Source organism: Callospermophilus lateralis, chromosome 19 (assembly GCF_048772815.1).
Source record: "Callospermophilus lateralis isolate mCalLat2 chromosome 19, mCalLat2.hap1, whole genome shotgun sequence".
Lineage (NCBI taxonomy): Eukaryota > Metazoa > Chordata > Mammalia > Rodentia > Sciuridae > Callospermophilus > Callospermophilus lateralis.
Genome location: NC_135323.1, coordinates 19852830 through 19873756, shown reverse-complemented (window position 1 = coordinate 19873756; position 20927 = coordinate 19852830). Strand labels below are relative to the sequence as shown.

General features: G+C 41.7%; 1 protein-coding gene across 2 annotated transcripts in view; it reads left to right on the top strand.

The window, feature by feature from the left end:
- Xpo6 (exportin 6) overlaps window positions 1-20927 on the top strand; it is a 102634-nt gene that overhangs the window by 41590 nt on the left and 40117 nt on the right. For both annotated transcript variants that reach the window (XM_076840896.2, XM_076840893.2), the window contains exons 6-9: window positions 2020-2097; window positions 8903-9356; window positions 12561-12687; window positions 17573-17682. In XM_076840896.2, the coding sequence (XP_076697011.1) occupies window positions 2020-2097; window positions 8903-9356; window positions 12561-12687; window positions 17573-17682 (769 nt within the window). The remainder of the gene's footprint in view (window positions 1-2019; window positions 2098-8902; window positions 9357-12560; window positions 12688-17572; window positions 17683-20927) is intronic.

The following is a 20927-nucleotide window of genomic DNA, read 5'->3' as shown; positions in this document are numbered from 1 at the left end:
GTCCCGAGTGTCCAGGGCCAGGCTCGCTACTTGCAGGAGTGCTGTAGTCAGAAGAGATCTAGTCTCCCAACTCCTCTGCTCTAGGTTTTCTGTATGTTTAGGATTTCTTTCTTTCTTATGTCCTCTTATGTGCATGGCATGTGTGGACACTTAAATTATTGATACAATGATTGAGAGTGAACTTATCATTTTCCCCTCAACATTTCCCTAGATTCCAGGTGGAAGCTCAAGCGTAGAGCATCCACTCAGAGCACACTAGGTGCTCAGTTGATAGTTAGGGACCTCATATTAATAGCTCTGTGTCCTGTGCCTACCAGCATTTTAAATATTTTAAGACTTGAGATATAATTCACATTTCATAACTTTTATCACTTTGAAATGCAGCAGTCAAGTGGTTTTCATATACTCATAGGTTGTGCAGCCTATCACCACTAACTGCAGAACAGTTTCCTCATCCCAGAAAGACACCCTGTACCCATCAGTAGTACTCCCTGGTCCCTCTTCCCATTCCCTGGAAACCAAGAATCTCCTATCTGTGTGTGGATTTGCCTAGCTTAGAATTTTCTTAAAATAGAATCATAATATACAATTTTTTGTGTCTTTTTGTGTCAGGTTTCTTTCATTTAACATCTTTTCAAGATCTCTCCATGTTGTAACATGGATTGATATTGTGTGGACAAAATATTTTCATAAGCCTCTATGAAAATCTCTTGTGCCAGGTTCTGTAGGTACACAGAGATTAAGAAGTTCTTGCCCTCATTGGGGAGAGGCAAGGAAACAGGTAAAATAGTGTCTTGGGGTGAAGAGGTGCGTTCCATGTGCAGGCACCACTGAGCAGGCAGGTAGTCTTCCTGGAGAAGGTGACAGCTGAGTAGAATTCTGAGAGCCAGCCAGGTGGCAGTTCGCCTGGAGGAAAGGTCAACTTGGGATTTGGAAGAGGAGTGCAGGTCAGAAGTTGACAAAGAAAGAAGACACCTGTTTAAGGAACAGCAGGTGGTCTGGGCAGTGCATGTGTGTGTGTGGGCTGGGCTGCAGGCGGGGTCTGAGGGCTGGGCCAGAGGGCTGAGCAGAGGCCTGTTTGTAGGTGAGGAATGTATGAGGTTTGGGGAGGGAAGAAGAATCGAATCTGAGACTTCCAGGGAGCAGTTGGACCTGCAGGACTGTGAGTGAATGGCTGGCCTTTTTCTAAATCCCTGCCAGGACGGGAAGTCGGTGAATATAGTTTGGGATGAGTTTTGGCCTGAGAAACTCCACAGGGTTTTGTTGAAGCCGTGACTGTGGGTGAGCTACTCCAGCTGAGAGGGTGAAAGGAGAGGAAAGAGGGCCAACGAGAGAAGCTGAGAAAGACAGGCAGAGCATCGAAGAGACGGTGAAAGAGGTGGAGTCTTATTTAAAGAAACCAGAGAAAATCCAGAAAAGGATGGCATCATGGGGCTCAGAGAAGAGTTTGGGTAGTGCCCAGAACACTATGGAATTGTGAAGGAGGATGAGGTTTAAAGCAGCCCTGAGAGGACACAGCAGCCAGCTGGCCTGGGCACGAGCAGAGCCGGGGGAGACAGTGGGGAGGGCCACACGGCCAGGTCGGTGAAGCAGCAGAGGTCTGAATGAGGACCGCACTCTTCCAGAAGGCAGCTGGAGGTGAAGCAGAGAGGTGCAGTCATTAGCTAGAGGGGCCATGTGGCTGAGAGCTGGCTGTTTAAACACTGATGGTTGATTATAAAGGTATCAATAAATCACAATAAATAACTTTTTTTAAAAAAAAAATTTTAGTCCTGAGGATTTAACCCAGGGGAGCTTTACCACTGTGCTACATCCCTAGCCCTTTTTTATTCTTTATTTTGAGGCAGGGTCTAAGTTGCTGAGGCTGGCCTCAAGCTTATGATCCATCTGCTGCAGCCTCCCAAGTCACTGGGATTACAGTCGTGTGTCACTGTGCCTGGCTTCAATAAATCACTTTTTAAAATTTGATTTTTATGTGCTGGACTTTATATCTCAAACTCAGCTTCTCTTTTCTTATAGGTATCTTGGAGACTGTCTGGGACAAACACAGTGTTACTGCTGCCACTCCACCACCATCCCCAACCTCAGGAGAAAGTGGTATGGGCTGTGTCCAGCTACAGCATTTCTGTCTTTAAACACGGTTGGGTGTCTTGGAGGGTGCTAAGATGCTAAGCTATTTTGGTTTTTCTTCCCCTGCTATCTGAGTGGCTAGCTTTCTTCTGTTTTCATAGGTGCATGTGCTGTTTAATATAATATTTTTGAAAAGCACTTCTTACTTGTCCATCATGAACATGGCGTCTCTGATCTTCTGTCATTCGCCTCTGTTTCTGTCAGGGTTTAACTGCTGCCCCTCCTAGTTGGTGGCCATCTTTGTTTTTCCTCTTTTTCTCAAATTGTATTGCTTTGTTGCTTGTGCTGAGGTTGACATGAGCCTGAGGGCTTTACAGATCTGCTCCCGCTTTTGACGGTGGAGGCAGCCCGAAGGGGACAATATAGGAATGTGGAGCACTGTCTTCCCCCTTGGACCAGGACAGAAGTCATGTTGACCAGGATAGATTGGGGAGCAGTGTGCAGTAGTCAGTGCTGAATTTACATCGGTTAAGAATAATTCAATCAAGCCTGGGTGTATTAGCATTGGTTATTAAATACTTCATGGGTAGGTAGTAATTGTCCACAATTATATCTGTTTCAAAAGTCATCTAAATATCTGCTTCAGAAGCCATTGAGTACTTTCAAGGATGGACAGAAAGAGGAAATTGTATATGAGCAGGAACTTTTAGTTTGTAAATGCTTCTGTTTACACTAAATATCACAGATGCTTTTCAAGTAAAGTACATCCTGTGAATTGGCACATATTTCTTCCTCTACTGTAAAAGTTGATGTGGCTAATGAGAAGTATTTCCACATCTTTCTCTCTTACCCCAGGGAAATGGACTGTTGAATGCAGATGTCTCTAAGCTCAGGCTGTTTTGTATAGCCTGTTGCTGATAATGTAGAAATTGAAGTTCTTTCAGTTATTGGAGACTTGAAAACATTCATGAATTTTGAGGCTGCTGATAGTACTGTATCTCAAATTGCATTTATCATACTTGGATTAAAAACGGTTAGATATTTATTAGACTACTTGATTAAAAACTATTACAGAGAGTCCTAGAGTATATTAAAAGCCCATGGGAATTTCAGCTTTATTTGTATTTGGTGACAAACCCAATAAAAGTTGGGTGTTTAAAGTGGCTCAGCATATTTGTATTTTGAAGTGTTTGAAGGATTAAAGAAAAATTTGTAAATGATGTATAGATTTGATTTTGTGATTGGACAGATACTTTGTAGCATCCTATTATTTGCCTACTATTTTTGGGGGGATATGGGGGGAGTTACTGGAAATTGAACCACTAAGCCACATCCCCAGCCCTATTTTGTTTAGAGACAGGGTCTCACTGAGTTGCTTAGTGCCTCACCATTGCTGAGGCTGGCTTTGAACTCATGATCCTCCTGCCTCAGCCTCCCAAGCCACTGGGATTACAGGCATGTGCCACTGCGCCTGGCTTGCCTAGTTTTAAGTTTGTCATTTAATTGTGGTTTGCAAAGATTAGTTATTTGGAATTAGATTTGTCTTTAGGTAATGCAATACTAGTCTAGCATCTAGTTTAAGTTAGCCTCAGCTAACTTAAATTTTACTACAGTAAAATTTAATTGTTTTTCTGAACTCATTTTCCATTACCAAGAGCTGTGTTTTACTTGGCTTTGTTTTTTTTATATTCTGATAGACTTGATTTTCCTTGGGGTCCAGTTGGGGAATATCAGATCATACAAATCAGAAATATGTGCTTGTCTGTTTTATGGGTTGCATAGGTTATGCTTATGAGTTTAGGTGAAGTAACCTGACACTTTGTATTACAAAACCTAAACACATTGGTGCCTGCTTCTTGGGAATTGCCATTTAGATGCTATTCGATTTTTTGAAGTCCTGAATTTTGATATTTGAGAAAAAGCTAAATAAATTGAGACTTTTTTTTGTGGGGAGTGGGGATTGCAGGGAGTTAAGTAAGCTGGTTTACTTCCTCTTTTTTTGTTTTTGAAGAACTGCATGTTCATTTATTAAGTTTCTTCTCTTTGTAATTGTACATGAGGTCATCAGAGCTTGCTCCGTTATTTGCACAGTGCTGATGATTTAATCAACATTTATTTTGCTGCTTTTACTCAACTATCTTTGTGCACTTAAGACACCAAGTAAAACTTCCTGAAAACTCTTTAGCATTCTTAATCCCATAAACTCAGTTTTGTAGAGGAAATTCATTCTGAGAAACTCCAATGCCAGCAAATAAACCAAAGTAATTCCTTAGCGCACTCCATGGGCAGTGCCTGCTGGATGTACACTGTTCTGCCTGAAGTCTGTCACTCACAGTCAGATTTAGGAGCCTCCTCAGGCTTTTGGTCCTCCTGCCCCACCCCTGGGTGCTGGGGATTGTACCCAGTGCTGTACCGTATACTTATCAGTCATCTCCTGTGCCTTTTCTTTTGGTATAATTTTCTGTTTGTCACTGTCAAAGAAGAAAGACCTGCAACAGCTACTCTAGGCCTGGATGTAGAAAAAGATTTGAAGGCCACGCATGGTTCGTTTCTCAGTCGTTCCCCTCCTGAGCCTCCTCCATTGCTTGCCCAGACTGCTGTGGAGCAGCTGGTGGTTCATCTCTCTCATTTGCAACCAAGGGAACTGGGGCTTCTGGAGGAAACTTGCTGGAGATGATAAGTCTCGTGAGTGGTGGAACTGACTGAGTGCCAGAACATTGTCCCAAAGTCTGGGCACACAGTCTGTGTCCTAACTTTGGCCTTCTTAGTCACTATCACCGCTTCTAGTGGCATCCTCCTTCCCCTGGTTTGAGTCCTAGCCTTGCTACTTACTGTGTGACCTTAATTTGATCCTTTTACCTTCTCTGACCATTGATGTCCTCAGCTGTAAAAAGAGATTAACTACCTCTGAGGATGAATGGAGGAGGAAGATGTGGATAGTGTTTCCCATCCAGGGCGGCCGTTCCTTCCTACTGGACTTTTGTGGCCAGTGCCTCTTAGTCTCCTCTTGGCTGTGTTTCTTCTTTGGACAGATGACTCTTCCCAGTTGCATTTGCAGATCTTTTCACTTATCCCATATAAACTACCTGTAGAAAGATGAGACTCAGGAGGGTCACCCACAACTCCTTGTGATCCCATGTTCTTCTCCTAGGGGCTCCTTGAATAGAATCTTCCCTTACTTTATTGAGTTGAGGCTACAGTTACAGGAGTAGTTCTTAGCTGGGATGTTTCACCCACAGGGAACATTTGACAGCATCTGGAGAAGTTTTTGGTTAACACAACTGGAGAAATGCTGCTGGCATCTAGGGATGCTGCTAAAGAAGCCTAGATGAGAAACATGTTAAAATGTTCTTTTTTTTTTTTTGAGGGGATTAAAAGAAAGCAAACAAACCACAGATCATCTCTATCTAAACAATTTTTACCTTTTTACCTTCCGTGATTCCATTGTATCTTTATTCTTGTTCATATAGTTGCAGTTATGGCATATACCGTTTATTTTATGTAGGATTTTAAATCCTGCATATTTTTCTGTATTATTACCTTTCTCACTATTCTTTTTTTCCTAGGTAAATAATCTTTCTAGTTGATAAGTATTTTGGAAAGGACATTGGCTTTGGAGCCAGACCTGATTTCAGTTTCATTTTTCTGTCTTATTGGACGAGGGACTAGATGGAACACTTGATCCATCTAAGCCTAGGCTATCCTAACAGTTCCTAATCATAGCTATTAATAATTTTTACCTTACAGCTATTAAAATGAGAATTGGCATTAAAGGAGAATGAGAACACACATGTAAAGTTGTCAGCATGGGGCTGCCAGGTCAAGCAAATAATAACACAAATGGGAGCTATTAGAAATCCCTTCCTGAGAAAATTTTTCTGAGCCCACAGAATAGGGCCAATTTTTAAGTCTACTTTTAACTAGGAAATTAAGCCCTGTTATTAAAAAATAACAGCCCTCATGTAATGGCTGAGGAGATTAGGGTTAGACTGAGAAAGGTTAACTTACTTGTTTATATTAAAAACTAAAGTAGAAGTTCTTGACAGGTCTGGGCACCTTTGGTGGTCCCCCTTCCCCCTTTTTGGAAGGTCCCACAGGTCAGTTGTATATTCACAGAAATCCTAAGACATTGTCATTTAGTCCCATTCTCTTACCATAAAATAATAAAATGTTCAGATTCTACATGGATGTGAGCCTATTAAGAAGTTACTTTGGGGGTTGGGGTTGTGGCTCAGTGGTAGAGCGCTCGCCTAGCACATGTGAGGCTCTGAGTTCGATCCTCAGACCACATATAAATAAATAAAAGTATTCTGTTGAAGTAGAACTAAAAAAAATATTTAAAAAAGTTACTTTTGCTATATTAAAGAGTAACCACAGTCTTCTGAAAAGGCATCTTTTTCAATTGCACATCTATATGAAGCTGAATCTTCATATATTTCAATGAAAACAATATATTGCAACAGATAAATGCAGAAGCAGATGTGAAATTCTAGCTGTCTTTTTAAAGAAATTTCTAAAACTGTAAAAAATTATACTACTACTCTTACTAATTTTTTGGGTAAAATATTTTTTACTTAAAAACGTTATTTGTGCTAATGTGTTTATTATTTAAGTGAATTAAATATTTAAAAAGTTCTCAACTTTAATTTCCAGTTAGCTAATATCAATAGAAATAGCCCTCATAGGGCTGAGAATATAGCTCAGTTGGTAGAGTGTTTGCCTTGAATGCACAGGGCACTGGGTTCAATCCCCAGCACCACAAAAAAACAAAAAACAAAAACCCCAACAACAATGGAGAGAAATAGCTCTCATAAATAAAAGCTCTTTGGGATCTTCAGTAGTTTTTAAAAGATTGTGAAGGTGTTCTGAGACCCAAACATTTGAGACCTCCTGCTATAAAGTATAAAATGTGAGAATTTACCTGGTATTCTATACAGAAATAATATCAACATTAAATTATATTTGGTGATCTTTATAGACTTTTCTTTATACACAGACACAGAAAAGACAGATTAGATTGGATAAAAAATTATATCAGTGGCATAATATCGTATTTTTATTTTTAATAAAAACAAATTTTAGTTTTGCTTGGATTTAACAGAAGTCATTAAACTGAAGGAATTGCCGACCTTGAGGTGTTTTTTTCCATGGATACATTTCTTTAAGAAAGAAAATCTCTAAGAAGAAAAGATTATGAAAACCCACTTCTTACTACAGATATTAATTTAAGACCATGTATTTTGGGACATCTTCCTTGTGAAAGACCACCCATTGCTTTCTTGAATAATTTCTTTTTTTAGTCTTGATTCCATATTTAATTAAGTTAGGCCTTTTGAAAGGCCCTGGGGTTGATCTATTGCAAGCCCCCGCACCCCCCCCCAAAAAAAAAAAGTTTATTTGTGGGCCCTGACAGGTCTTGGAGTTCACCCAGGTCCCTACAGCAAACTTTGAGCTGGGTGCTGTGGAGAACACGTGTAGTCCCAGCTACTTGGGAGGTGGAGTTAGGAGGGTTTTGTGATCCCAGGAGTTGGAGAACAGCCTGGACACTATAGCAGGAGCCTGTCTCATAAAACCGGAAACCAAAAACCCAGCCCTTAGAACTGAGGCTTTGTAGTAATGCTTGTATTTAAAATTTTAAGTCACAAGGGCAGATTGTGAATTTAATCATACTGCATAGTTCATAGCTCTTGAGTGTCATTGATTGATGTAAGACCTCACTCATTATTTTTTTATTTATTCTGTTTCACCACGCTTCTGCTGTCCCCCTCTCTCACGGTGAACAGCCCTTTTAATATCTCTCTCCCTCCCTCCCTCCCCCCTCCCCCTCCCCCCCCTCGCAACATGTTCTTGTAAAACTTTAATGGCGTCTCTGTATTTGACTGTATAGATGGTGTGGTGATATTGCGATTCTGTTTGGCTTTTTATTCAGTAATCCCTTTTGAAGGTCCTAGCTGTGGCCGCTGCCTTTTTGTATCCCCAGCATGTTATGTTCTCCCTCCAAGGAGGAGCCCAGATTGCCTGTAACTACCCACCCACCCCAGGATTCTACTTGTCCCTCAGAGCTGGGTGAGGGTTGCTTTGGGAACACACCAGATGGGGAATGGCCAAGTGATGGGCATGAATGTACCAGGGTTCCAAAGCGCGGGATCCCTTGACACAGTGCCCGTGTGAACTCCTGCCAGTGAACATTCTTCTATCCCTTCCTCATCCTCTGAATTCAGCATTCTCCAACATTCTTATTTTTCTCACTTTCCTTTTAATTTGTGTTTTCTGATTTTTAATTTGTTATCTGTATGCTGGTTTTCCTTTTGTATTTCTTCTCCTGAAAATTGTCTCTTAACATGCACTGACTGTCTTTGTATTGGGGTGGTACTTACTAATGTGCAGCATTTTCCCTTTCCTCCTTCCTTCCCCCACTCCCTCCCTCCCTCCCTCCTTCCTTCCTTCCTTCCTTCCTTCCTTCCTTCCTTCCCTGGGGATTGAACTCAGGGGTACTCAGCCCTGTTTTGCATGTTATTTAGAGACAGGGTCTCACTGAGTTGCTTAGCATCTCACCATTGCTGAGGCTGACTTTGAACTCATGATCCTCCTGTTTCAGTCTCAGGAACTGCTGGGATTACAGGCCTGTGCACTGTGCCCATGCAGCATTTTTCTTGTACATTAAAATAGATTTAGATTTAAAGTAGAAATAGATTTTAGTCGTCCTTGGTATTAGACATTATGACCATCTTCTTGTAGTCTTTATCTGAGTGGTCACATTTCTTTCATGTTTTTCATTGATTATTAAGAGATTTGATACTGGATGTTGTAAAAACCTTTTTTAAATTTTTAGGTGACTTACTGAGTAACCTGTTGCAAAGTCCTAGTTCAGCCAAACTGTTGAATCAGCCAATTCCCATCCTCGATGCGGAGAGTGAGTATATCTGTTCCCTGGCCTTGGAGTGCCTGGCCCACCTCTTCAGTTGGATTCCTCTGTCTGCCAGCATCACCCCGTCCCTCCTCACCACCATCTTCCACTTTGCGCGCTTTGGCTGTGACATCCGGGCCAGAAAGATGGCATCAGTGAATGGTAGCAGCCAGAACTGTGTTTTGGGTCAGGAGCGCGGCAGGCTAGGGGTCCTGGCCATGTCCTGCATCAATGAACTCATGTCCAAGAACTGTGTGCCTATGGAGTTCGAGGAGTACTTACTCCGTATGTTCCAGCAGACTTTCTACCTCCTGCAGAAAATCACCAAGGATAGCAATGCCCACACAGTGAAGAGCAGGCTAGAAGAGCTCGATGAGAGGTAATGGAAACAGGTGTGAGTGGGTTGTGTCCTGAGAAAGGGCCTTGGCTGTTTAGCATGCTGTGCCGCAGTGTCTGTAATCCCCTTTGATTTCAGAATGTGGGCTCCTGGTGAGGACCAGAAAGGTAGGTGTGTACAGTAAGTCCCAGATGAGCTGGAAGGGCTAGGGTGGTCCAGGGCAATGAGCTGACGTGAAAAGTGATGGTGGATGGTGTAGGTTGTTGTTTTTCTTTCCCATCCATTTCCTGTCTTCCCTCCACCGCTCTTCCCCCTCTCCCTCACTATTTGCCTGCAGGTCTGAGGTGGTACAGGAACTGACTCTGCTGCTCCTGCGTAGGCAAGAACAGGAGAAGAGGTCCGGGAGGTACAGGAGTCACAGTCGCCCTTTCCCATGGGGTGTTGCTTGTCAGTTTTTACTCCTTGACTTTTTCCAAGTGAACATCTTGCAATGTAAATGTATAGGATTACTATTATTGTGAGTTTTACCCAAATGACAGGTGCTCATCAAATGATAGGAGAGATGGTAATGTGAGTCCAAGTTAATGTGGAGCACATCTATTTTGCTTTTGATTCCCTGGAATGGAGCCCAAGATTGCCCAGGCCCATTTTTCTTAAAATATTTTAAAAGATGACTTCATCACAGTAGTCAGAGGCAGTGATCATTATTTATTTCCTTTGCAGATGATGTCATTTATGTATCTTACAACTTGCATTAACCCGATGCCATTGCTGCATAAACACAAGGGAAATTGGAAACATATTATGAACAATCCTGATGACTGTTCAGAAACATCCAAGCTGATAAATTGTATTGAATTAGAAAATATAACTTGCCTGACAGTAAAAGTTGTTACTATCTTAATGAGTTTTCCTTGGACTGTGTGTTGTTATTAAGCTATAACAGAATTAAGCTATTTCCTTTTTCTTAAAGTGGCAGAATATAAAGGTAATTGCCTAAAGTGAAGAAAGTTGTATGCTTTTGAAATCAGACACTTTTTTAATGTTTCTATTTAAAAAATTGATAGTGTATGATTATTTTGGTTTGGTTCATTGTAAACAAGCTTTGTGTGGCATTTGCTTTGTATAAATACAGAAACTCATGGTATGGTATATTTTTTCATGACTTAATGGTAACTTTCTATAAGAACACAAAGGTTTTAGTACTCACACAATTTCATCTTCTTTCTAGTTTTGGTTAAGAAAGTCTGTCTTGTCTTCATATGTTAATAAAATGTAGCTGCTTGTACCAACCATCAGTATCAGTTGTTTTGACTTTTCCTTGAGGCACAATACAGTCCCATGCACTGTTATGACTTAGTCCAGATGGTATAGAAATGTCTTCATGAATTATCTGTGTACTGATTTTGTTCCATGTAACTTCTGTGCTCTTGGTTTCATATTTTAATCCTATGCTTCCTCTTGCCCTGTGAAAGCTGAGAGGTACCTGGAGGCAGAAAGGTGACAAAAATAATGCTGTGTGTTTGTTTCTGGTTCTGGGGTTCCTTTTACTAATTCTAAACAGCTCTGTCCGTCCTCAGTTGTTTAGGAGCTGCTTAACCGGGTCCTTGGCTTCTCTCATCCTCTATTGCCTCCCCCTCCTAACTTCCTACTGTTCATTAGCACCTGTACCAGAAGGTGGGCAAGGGAAAGAAAATGAGGTGAAATCAAACCTATAGTTTAAATATTGAGCAGCCTTGTTTGTAATTTTTTAAAAATTGGGTTGGACAGTAAAATAAAATTGAGGTTGCTGGATATCTTACCCATGCTTCTCTTTGGTCTTTTATGGGTGATAGGAAATTGAGTGCATTTTACTAAAGAGCAGTAAACTGGTTGACTTTGAAGATCATGTAAAAATATAATGTAATAAACATGTTGAGTGAGGAATGAGGGGTCTGCACCCGTGAGTGTTAGTGATTGGAGATTTCGGAGAGCAGTCTCCCTGTACTTTGCTGTTTTTCAGCCATTTAGTGCATGTTTCCAAGTGTTTGACTCCTTGGTATACAGAAATAGCCATTCTCTTTATCCGATCAAAATCACATTTTCAAGAAAGCTGAGAATAAGCTCATGTATCTGTGAGCTGGCTGAGTAGAAGTCATACAGGCAGTTGGCTACCCTCTTGGAGATAGGTCCTGCGAATGGCATGGGATATTTTATTTCTGGACCAGTTTTGCTCTCTGAGGAGTAATTGTCTTTTCACCTTTATTATTTCACACCTCTGTTTTAAAAAACAGCTTTTGCAGGTATGAGTTTCAGAATTGCTTTTAGACATTAATTTTTAGCTAAGGCTTAGTATGTTCTTACTTTTTTGTTGGTCTCTGAAATGTGATTTATGGAGGTATGTCCATCTCATTTTCTAATCACCTTTTGGTATCGAGGGGCTTAAAATGACAGTTTCTGAAATGTGAGAGTGATGATGTGCTGTGTATTTAATAACAAAAATCTCTTATCCTTGCAGCTGTGACCTACACTCCTCTGTGAAATGATTTTGTGAATACAAATGAGTTGGGGATTCACTGTGATGTGAAAAGAAAGAGCCCTGGATTGGGAATGACTTTGGCCCGTCTCTGGGCTTCATCTGTCAAATGGAAGTGTCAGACTGAATTGTCCTTGAGCCTTGGCCAGCTCTAAACAGCCTTCCTTCTTAGAGCTGAAAGTCACTTTTAGGGTGGAGTGGGATGTGCTAAGCTTCACTGGCTCCAGGAGCCAGAGGAGGAGACCGGAGTGTTAGGGTGTAGGTCTGAATGTCTTTTGCCTAGATGCCATGCCCTCATGTAGCCTTGTTGTTATGTCTGTAGCACAACCTGTTTTAATATTTTGGCCTCTTGGTACAGAAGACCAGACCTCTAGATTTGCAAGATTGAAATAACACAATAATCTGCCATCAACTTCTGAGCACCGTTTCCTTTCATTCTAATTGAGTCTTAATACTAATGAGTGAGGAAATAAGAGAGCACTAGCTCACAGCAAGCCTTGGTAGATGGTGTCTAAGGATTAAAGTTGCTTTTCTGCTATGTTTCAGGTGGTAATGGAATGAAGGGTTGCCTGTCCTGTAGGTAATTGTTGTAGGTCTTTATATTTTTAACTGAAAAAACATATAAATCTGTAGAGTTCTATACTGAATGAAATTTGGATTGAATTTAAGTTTTCTTCTGAGGAAGATGGCTAGGTTCATTTGGTTACTTCTTCTCTTCTTGTCTTATCTAGCTACATTGAGAAGTTTACTGACTTTCTGCGGCTCTTTGTAAGTGTTCACCTGAGAAGAATCGAGTCCTACTCCCAGTTCCCGGTGGTAGAGTTTCTGACGCTTTTGTTCAAGTACACGTTTCATCAGGTAAAGCACCAACGTGGCCTTTCCTTGTTCCTTCACGGTGTTAACTCTGTGTGCTCTGTACCAATAAACTAACACCTTAGTCTTTACAGCAGCCTGTGAGGATGGCACTGCTGTTACAGCTCCATTTTACACACGCAGAGACCGAGGCACAGGAGTAAGTGTGCTCAGGTCATACAGGCAGCAAGTGGTAGAACCAGGGTTTGCACACACAGAGTCTGTGCTCTTTACCACTGTTATGTTAGGGAAGCAGAGTACAGAAAAAGTCTCAAATTAGGGACTTTAATTCCATTCTGTAACTGTCACTAAAATTCCACAGATTATATATGGTGAAGCTCTTGAGTTAAGTTTGTGTGGTATCGAGTTTTTTTTCCTGTTCAATAAATATATTTGAGCTCCCATTATATTTTAGGATCTAGGCATATAAACTTCACTAGCTGCCTTTGCTTTCAATCAGTTGGTAGCCAAGTGACCCAGGTTTTACACACACACACAGTTTTAAAAATTTTATTGAGGTATAATTTTACATACCCTGGAATTCACTCATTATGATTTGACACTTCATTGAACTGATAGTCACGTAACTGTTACCACAGTCTAGATTTAACATTTCTGTCATACCTTGTCCCTTTGCTTATTTGTGGGTATGTTTAAAACAAATAAGCTTTCAAATAGAGCATGACACAAATACAGAAAAATACATAAATCGTGTGCAGCTTGATGAATTTTCTCCAAATGAACATGCCCATGGAACTACCACCCAAGTCAGGAATAGAACTTTACCAGTACCCCAGAAATTCCCTCATGACCTTTCCCTGAATCACTCTCCCTCCCTTTTACTTAGAAGTAGCACAGTTCTGGCCTGGATACCACAGGTCAGTTGTGTCTGGTTTAGAATTTCTCTGAAAAGCATATAATATATGTTTGGTATTTTTTTTGTCTTGGCATCTGTTTTTTTTAAATATTTATTTCATAGTTGGACACAATACCTTTATTTCACTCAGTTATTTTTTACGTGGTGCTGAGGATTGAACCCAGGGTCCCACGTGCGGGAGACGAGCACTCTACTGCTGAGCCACAAACCCAGCCCTTGGCATCTGTTTTTTTTGGGGTGGTGGTGGTGGTACTGGTGATTGAATCCAAGGGTGCTCCACCACTGAGCCATGTCCCCAGCCTTTTTTAAAAAAATATTTACTTTTTAGTTATAGATGGACACAATATTTTTATTTTTATGTGGTGCTGAGGATCGAAGGCAAGCGCTCTACCTCTAAGCCAAATCCCAGCCCTGCAGCCCTTTTTATTATTTATTTTTTTTTGGTAGCAGAGTTTGAATTCAGGGACATTTGACTGATGAGCCCCATCCCCAGCCCTATTTTGTATTTTATTTAGAGACAAGGTCTCACTGAGTTGCTTAGTTAGTGCCTTATTTTTGCCGAGCCTGGCTTTGAACTCATGATTCTCCTGTCTCAGCCTCCCAAGCTGCTGGGATTATAGACATGCGCCACTGCACCCAGCTATTTTTTATTTTGAGACAGGATTTTGCTAATGCTGAGACTGGCCTCAACCTTGCCATCTTCCTACCTCTGCCTCCCAAGTTGCTAGAATTTAGGCACGTGCCATTGTGCTTGGCTTTCCCTGGCTTTTCTTTTTTGTCCCTGTTCAACATTTTGCATGTGAGCTTCCTCCATGTTGCTTGTAGCAGAGGTTTGTTCTTGCTCATTGTGTTGTGGTAAGCCATTGTCTGAAAATCCATTCCACTGCTGATTTGGCTGCTTCTGGGTCTGGATAATTATGAATCCTGCTGCAGTGAGCACTCTTGAATTTGCTTTTTGATGCACATGGGTAGCTCTTTCTGTTTGTGTATACCAGGGATGAGACTGCTGGGTCAGAGAGGGCGTCTGATTTTAAAGACTTAAAGGAAAAAACAAGCACTGACACTATACCTTAATAAGGCTAGAAGAGGCAAGGGTCGAGCCTGGGTGGTGTGGGCAATGCGTATGTGATTGGGGACTTGGAGCGAGGGTTAAAAGCCAGCCTTTCTCAGAGAGGGACTTGGTATGTAAAAATAACATTCCCCAGTGGTAAGGGTGACCCTTTCCTGGGAGCAGGGGCAAGGGCTAGGACACAGGTGGCAGGGCAGAGGAGGACCCAAGCTTGAGGATGTGTGGAAGGTGGGGGTCATTGTGCAGAGCAGGGAGGAGGCCACCGAGCTGAGGCCTGGTGGGAGGGCAGCAGAAGAGGTGACCACGAGATGATGGGTGGGGGCCGTGGGAGGAGCAATGGAGATGGAGAAGCTGTTTGAGAAAGATGCAGAGAAATCTTAAAGGGACAAGGAAAGTTGGATTTGAGAGCAGTTTGAGTGAGTGTCAGATAGATCCTGTATGAGTGAGGCAGAAAATAAAAGATAAGGAGTCAGGGCTGAGATCACAAAGGAAGGGCTGCTTTGGGAAAGAGGGATGGAGACCGCCCCAGGGCTGGGCTGGGCCTCAGTGGGAGCGCTGGCCCAGCCTGGGCAAGGTCTTGGGGATTGTCCCCCCACCCCATTAAAAAACAAAGACTTTTTAAGTGTGCACATCTTATTTGTCCTTCTTCATATGTGAACACCAGAACTTCTATGTTCCAACTCTGGTTATTTCTATGGGTCGGTGTCTTGGATGAGCCATTTTAGTTTCTTACCCTAGATTTCAGTTTCCGCTCCCAATGAGGTGGGTTAGGAATTTCTTTCTTTCTCAAATTAATGGAATTTTAGTACTGGAAAATATATTTTGAAAGAAGAGCAATTAGACAAAGGATGATGCTAATGTCTTCAGCCATTTCTTCTTTTCCGTTCCTTTCCCTGCATTTTTCTTCAATCTGTACTTCCTGCCACCAGTTCCTGCAGCACCTCTCTCCCGGCTCGGGGCTTCCACCTGACTGTCCGACCGCTGAGCCTCCTGAGCCTTCTGTGCGAGCCCCTGCTCTCCTGGGCCTGCATCTCCTGCCGCTGCGCGTTCATCTGCCCCTTCTTGCTAAAGCCGTGCCTGAGGTGGTGTGGCTTGGGGGACAGATTCTGAATAGGGAGCTGATCCTCGTGCTGGTTCTGATTGTGTTGCTTAGTTGTCTTGTCATCTTGGCTGGGTGACTTGACTTGTGAAACTTGACTTCTTTGGTATACGGGGAGGTGGGGTCACAAGCCACTTTCCAAGGTTACTGTGAAGATCAGATAGAGCAGCGCAGATGAGAACAGAGCGCTGTGAACTCCCTGGAAGACAAGATGGGGTGTCGTTCATTTCTAGAGAAACCTGTCAGGATTTTCAATGATCAGGAGCCCTAGAATCTGAAAAGTGAACCTGAGTGTAGGTACCTTCTAAAATGCACCTGTGAGAGTTAGGAAACTGGGTGACTCCAGAAGCGGTGTCAGGCTATCCTCGTAAGACCTTCCTGACTGGATCCACAGATACGATCAAAGGCCACATCCTGGCCAGCCTGTGTGCAGCGCCAGGCTCCCAGTGGGGCCCCAGGTGCAGATGTGAATGGCAGCGTTTCTGGCTGTACAGGGGTGTGCCCCAACCCCTGCCCCCTCAGGGTAGTGAGTCCCCAGTTCAAAGGCACGGAAGGTGACACGTGTAACTGTAAAGTGCTTAATGCAGCCATCAAGGTGTAATTATATGGTGGCTTTGCATGCATCTGATCAGTCATTTTCTTTAGAGGGTGGATATTTTCAGACAAAGGAAGGATGATTGGGTGACTGACCGATTTAAGGGAAGTTCAGCAAGTGATAGCAGGACAAGACGCATCTTTTGGATGTGCAAGTCTTAGGGCCTGTCTGCTGACTCCCCACGTTATTTCCATGTCTTTCTTATTCATTGTTTTTCTTGATTATTCTCCTGGTTCATTTCATGTCATAGACATCCTGGCTTTTACCAAGTAAGAAGTAGAGGCAGGACATGGGTCATTGAGGTTGGTCCTGTCAGCTGATGACTGATCTTAGCAGTATAGTCCCAGGGATGCTTTTCAGGTTGTGAGGTTGGCATCTATGGTCGATTGTGATTTCGGACGACATGTAGGACGCCATGGCTACCTACCACCAATGTTAGTTATTCTTGGCACATTCCTCCTGTGCCCTTGTAAACTTTTGAATTTCCTCGTGGCTCAGAAACAGAAGGAAACTGATCCGAGAAGGTAAATGTGTTCTTTCTTTCCATATCTGATCCTGTCCCCAAATATGTGGTTCATGAGGCAAGACACTAGCAAAACCAAATTGAACCAGGTTGAACCCGAATGTGGGTGGTAAAGATTAGCTATTGGAGAGAATGGTCCCTGGATTTTTCATAAAAGAGAATCTCAGGGCTCTTAGTAAAGTTAACAGTGTAGCAGTCCGGGCACTAGGACTCTGCAGTTGCTCTACTCTTGTTCCTTTTTGTCCTTATCAAAACCTAGTTTGAGGTTGCTGCCAGCCTGTTGACACCCTTGCTTTCACAAATGGCATGTGCCTTGGGGGGTGACACTTAACAGCTCCTTTTCAATCTGTTATATAAGAAGACTTGCGAGTAGTACTTTCCTTATATTCAAATGTGCAAACCTGTCACCTTTGAAGCCACTTTTATTTTTGGTTTTGTAATGGTTTGTAGCAGAAAAAGCATTGACTCGAGCACTGGGCACTGGACACTGGGTTTGTCCTGCATAGCATCTCCCTAATGATGTGTTCCACTGCACCCTTGTCTTGTTAAGTTCCATAGGGGTCAATGGTGAAGACACCAAAAGCCCCCAGTGATGGTTACAAGGAAATAGAGGGAGTCTGTGTGTGCCTCTGTTGTGCCCTTTTGGTGGAGGTAAACCCTGGTGAGTGTGTTTCTAAGCAATAGTTGCATTAAGTAATTTCATTGTCTGGATTTCTTTTGTACCATAGCCTACTCATGAAGGTTACTTCTCTTGTTTGGATATCTGGACACTCTTTTTGGACTATCTGACAAGTAAAATTAAAAGTCGTCTGGGAGACAAGGAAGCAGTTCTCAACAGGTAAACCCCAGAAACACTGATCAATAGAAATAGTCATTTTTGCCAGTTATTCTCGTGGACTATAGGGGCAGCCATGTCTCTGCACCTCTTTAGTGTAATTTGACCCGTGTGAGCTGTTCAGACAGTAATGCCATTGAGTGTTTTCTTCACTTTTTTTTCTTTTAAAGATCTTATTTTTTAGAAACCTTTTTTCTAATTAAAAAAGTAATTGTGTTATTAATTTTTTAGATATGACAATTATATGTTCTCTTTAAAGGCTTTTGTTTTAGAGATATAAACAAAAATATATTGAATGAAATGATATAACCTCTGAAATTTGCTTTAAATAACCACTGAGGGTAGAAGGGAAATACTTTGTTACATAAAAAAAAAACAGGATTGGTTAAGTGTTGATAACTGAAGTTGAAGTTAGTTGATAGAAACTTGGGGTTCATTATATTCTTAACTCCTTTTTATGTGTTAACAAATTTCCTAAACATACTGGTTGTATGTCTATAATTCCAGTGACTTGGGAGGCTAAGGCAGGAGGATAGTAAGTTTGAAGCCAGCCTCGACAACTTTGTGAGACCCTGCTGTAAGGAGGCAGAATGCTTATAGGCATAATGCTCCTGGATTCAATTCCCAGTTCCACAAAAAAAGAAAAAGAACAAAATGTCCTAAATAAATTAATAAATATGTTATCGAGGGCTGGGGTTGTAGCTCATTGGTAGAGCACTTGCCTAGCATGTGTGAGGCACTGGGTTTGATCCTCAGCACCACATAAAAATAAATAAATAAATAAAATAAAAGATATTGTATCCATCTCTACAAAAAAATAATGTCATGGAAAAAAATGGTTTTTTTCCCCCCCTTTTTTTCTTTTTTTGCCCAGTGTTGTTTTGTTTTTAGTGGGGATTGAACCCAGGGGCACTTTACCACTAAGTCACATCCCCAGTCCTTTTCATTTTTTATTTTGAGACAGGGTTTCACTAAGTTGCTTGGGCCTCAGTAAATTGCTAAACTGGCCTTAAACTTGTAATTCTATTGCCTCAGCCTCCTGAGTCTCTGGGATTACAGGCATGAGCCACTGCACTTGGGTCCTACGCATATTTGTTTGTTTTTAATGTATTTTTTTAAAAACAGGAAAAGATGAAAAACATAAGGGAGATATTTATTTATCCATAATCCTTCACTCCACAGTAATAGTGTAATTTTTATCGCATTTTTTTTTAAACACAGAAAATAGGGAAAGGTTGCCCCTGCCCCATTTCTTGCTTGCAAGCAGTGTGTTTCTTGTACGGTGTAGTTCCATGGAGTGGGGAGAAGAGGAGGGGAAGTTGGGAGTTCAGCTTGCTGGAAAATGGCAAGGTCCACGTGTAGGTCCACATGTAGTAGAATGGCTGCTTTTCTTAGCAGAAATAGACTCATGACATTTTGGCTGTTCCGGTGGAGTGGCTGTATTCCAGTCACATCCTCAGCAGGCAGGCTGGAGGGAGGCAGAGAATTCTGTTTTTATTATCAATCTGGGTCTTAGGTTTCTAGTGCACGCATGTAAGGATGCTGGGAGGGCACTGTTGGTGATCTCATTCCAGGGACTTTCTCACACTAAAGCGTCTCAGGTTCTGTCCAGTTTAGTCCTAGCTCTTGTGTCTTTGCACAGTATTAATAAGAGAGGTTTCAGAGCAGGTAGTCAATGTGTGTGAAACTGACCAGCGGCTGAGGGAGGTTCTGCACTGTGATGTCATGCTTGGGAATTCTGGCTTTGTAGTGTCTTTCTTTCTTTTTAAAGAAATTTTATTTCATTCTGATTTGTTTTATATGATAGTAGAATGCAATTAAATTCATATTACACAAATAGAGCACAATTTCTCATGTCTCTGGTTGTACACAAAGTAGAGTCCCACCATTCGTGTTTTCATACACATGTACTTAGGATGGTGATGTCTGTCTCATTCCACCCTCTTTGCTACCCCCATGCCCTCTCCCCTCCTCTCCCTCCCCTTTGCCCTGTCTAAAGTTCTTCTATTCCTCTCACACTGTCCCCTTCCCTCCTTGTAAAAATGGGGACAGTGATGGTTGTTTTTCAGACATTTAATGAATGCTGTTTAAGAGTGTTGTAAGTGCTGAGTACATGGGACCTGTGCGTAGTGGTAGCATTAGTGGACACCCTCCTCAGTCATGTGCCCTGGGGAGGGAGGCTGATGGGAGAAACTCCACCTGGGTAGAGAGGCTGGATTGGATCATTCTAAGTAAGACATTTTAAATTTAAGCATGTGTTCTTTTGTTTCCAAACATTTTTGTTATTACAGAATAGTGTCTAAATTGCTAAAATGTCAGGGCAGAAATTACAAAATAGTAGATTCTGTTTTTATTGAAATAATTGTCTTTTTGAATGAAATTCTTCAAAGGGAAACTCCTTCTACCAAAATCTCTTTCTCATACACTGATCAGGTGTATCTTTTGGTTCTGGGATTGTGCCAGATTTTTCTGTTCAGTGATAGGTATTTCTTCATATCCTTCAGACTTGTTGTGAGATAAACAGAAAGAAGGATTAATATGAAAATGCTTTTTTAAAAATAATACAATTTGGAGGTGTGACGAATATGGTTCTGTTGAGAAAGCATATGCTAGCAGATTAGTAACATTAAACATGTAGATGAGGGCTGGGGTTGTAGCTCAGTTGGTAGAGCGCTCGCCTCACACGTGTGAGGCACTGGGTTTGATCCTCAGCACCACATAAAAATAAAGGTATTGTGTCCATCTACTACAAAAAATATTTTAAAAAACATGTAGATGAGTATTATAGGTAAGTGAGTGTTACTTTGTGCAGGTTGTTGTACCTAGAGATGGAGCAGTGAGACAGTTTAAATTCTTTTTCTGCTCTGTGATTGCCGTGTTCTGTTGGTCAAATTTTATGTGCTCATCTCATTTCCAAGATGGACATACTAATGTCTCATATTTTTTACTTTGTTTTGTTTTTAATGTGGTGCTGGGGAGAGAACTCAGAGTCTCACACATGCCAGGCAAGCATCCTACCACTCTACTACTGAGGTGCATCCCTAGGCCACTCACATAACTCTTGAAGAATGGTTAGTATTCAGATAAATCGCGTACATAAAACACTGGCACTGTGTCTTGATATATTAGGCACTGAATAAGTGGTCTCATTGATGATGATAGCAGCATGTAATGGAAATGTTACTGCCAGTCAACAGTAATCCCTGGAGAGGCTGAGGGCCTTTATCCCGTGCAGATGTTGACCTGGC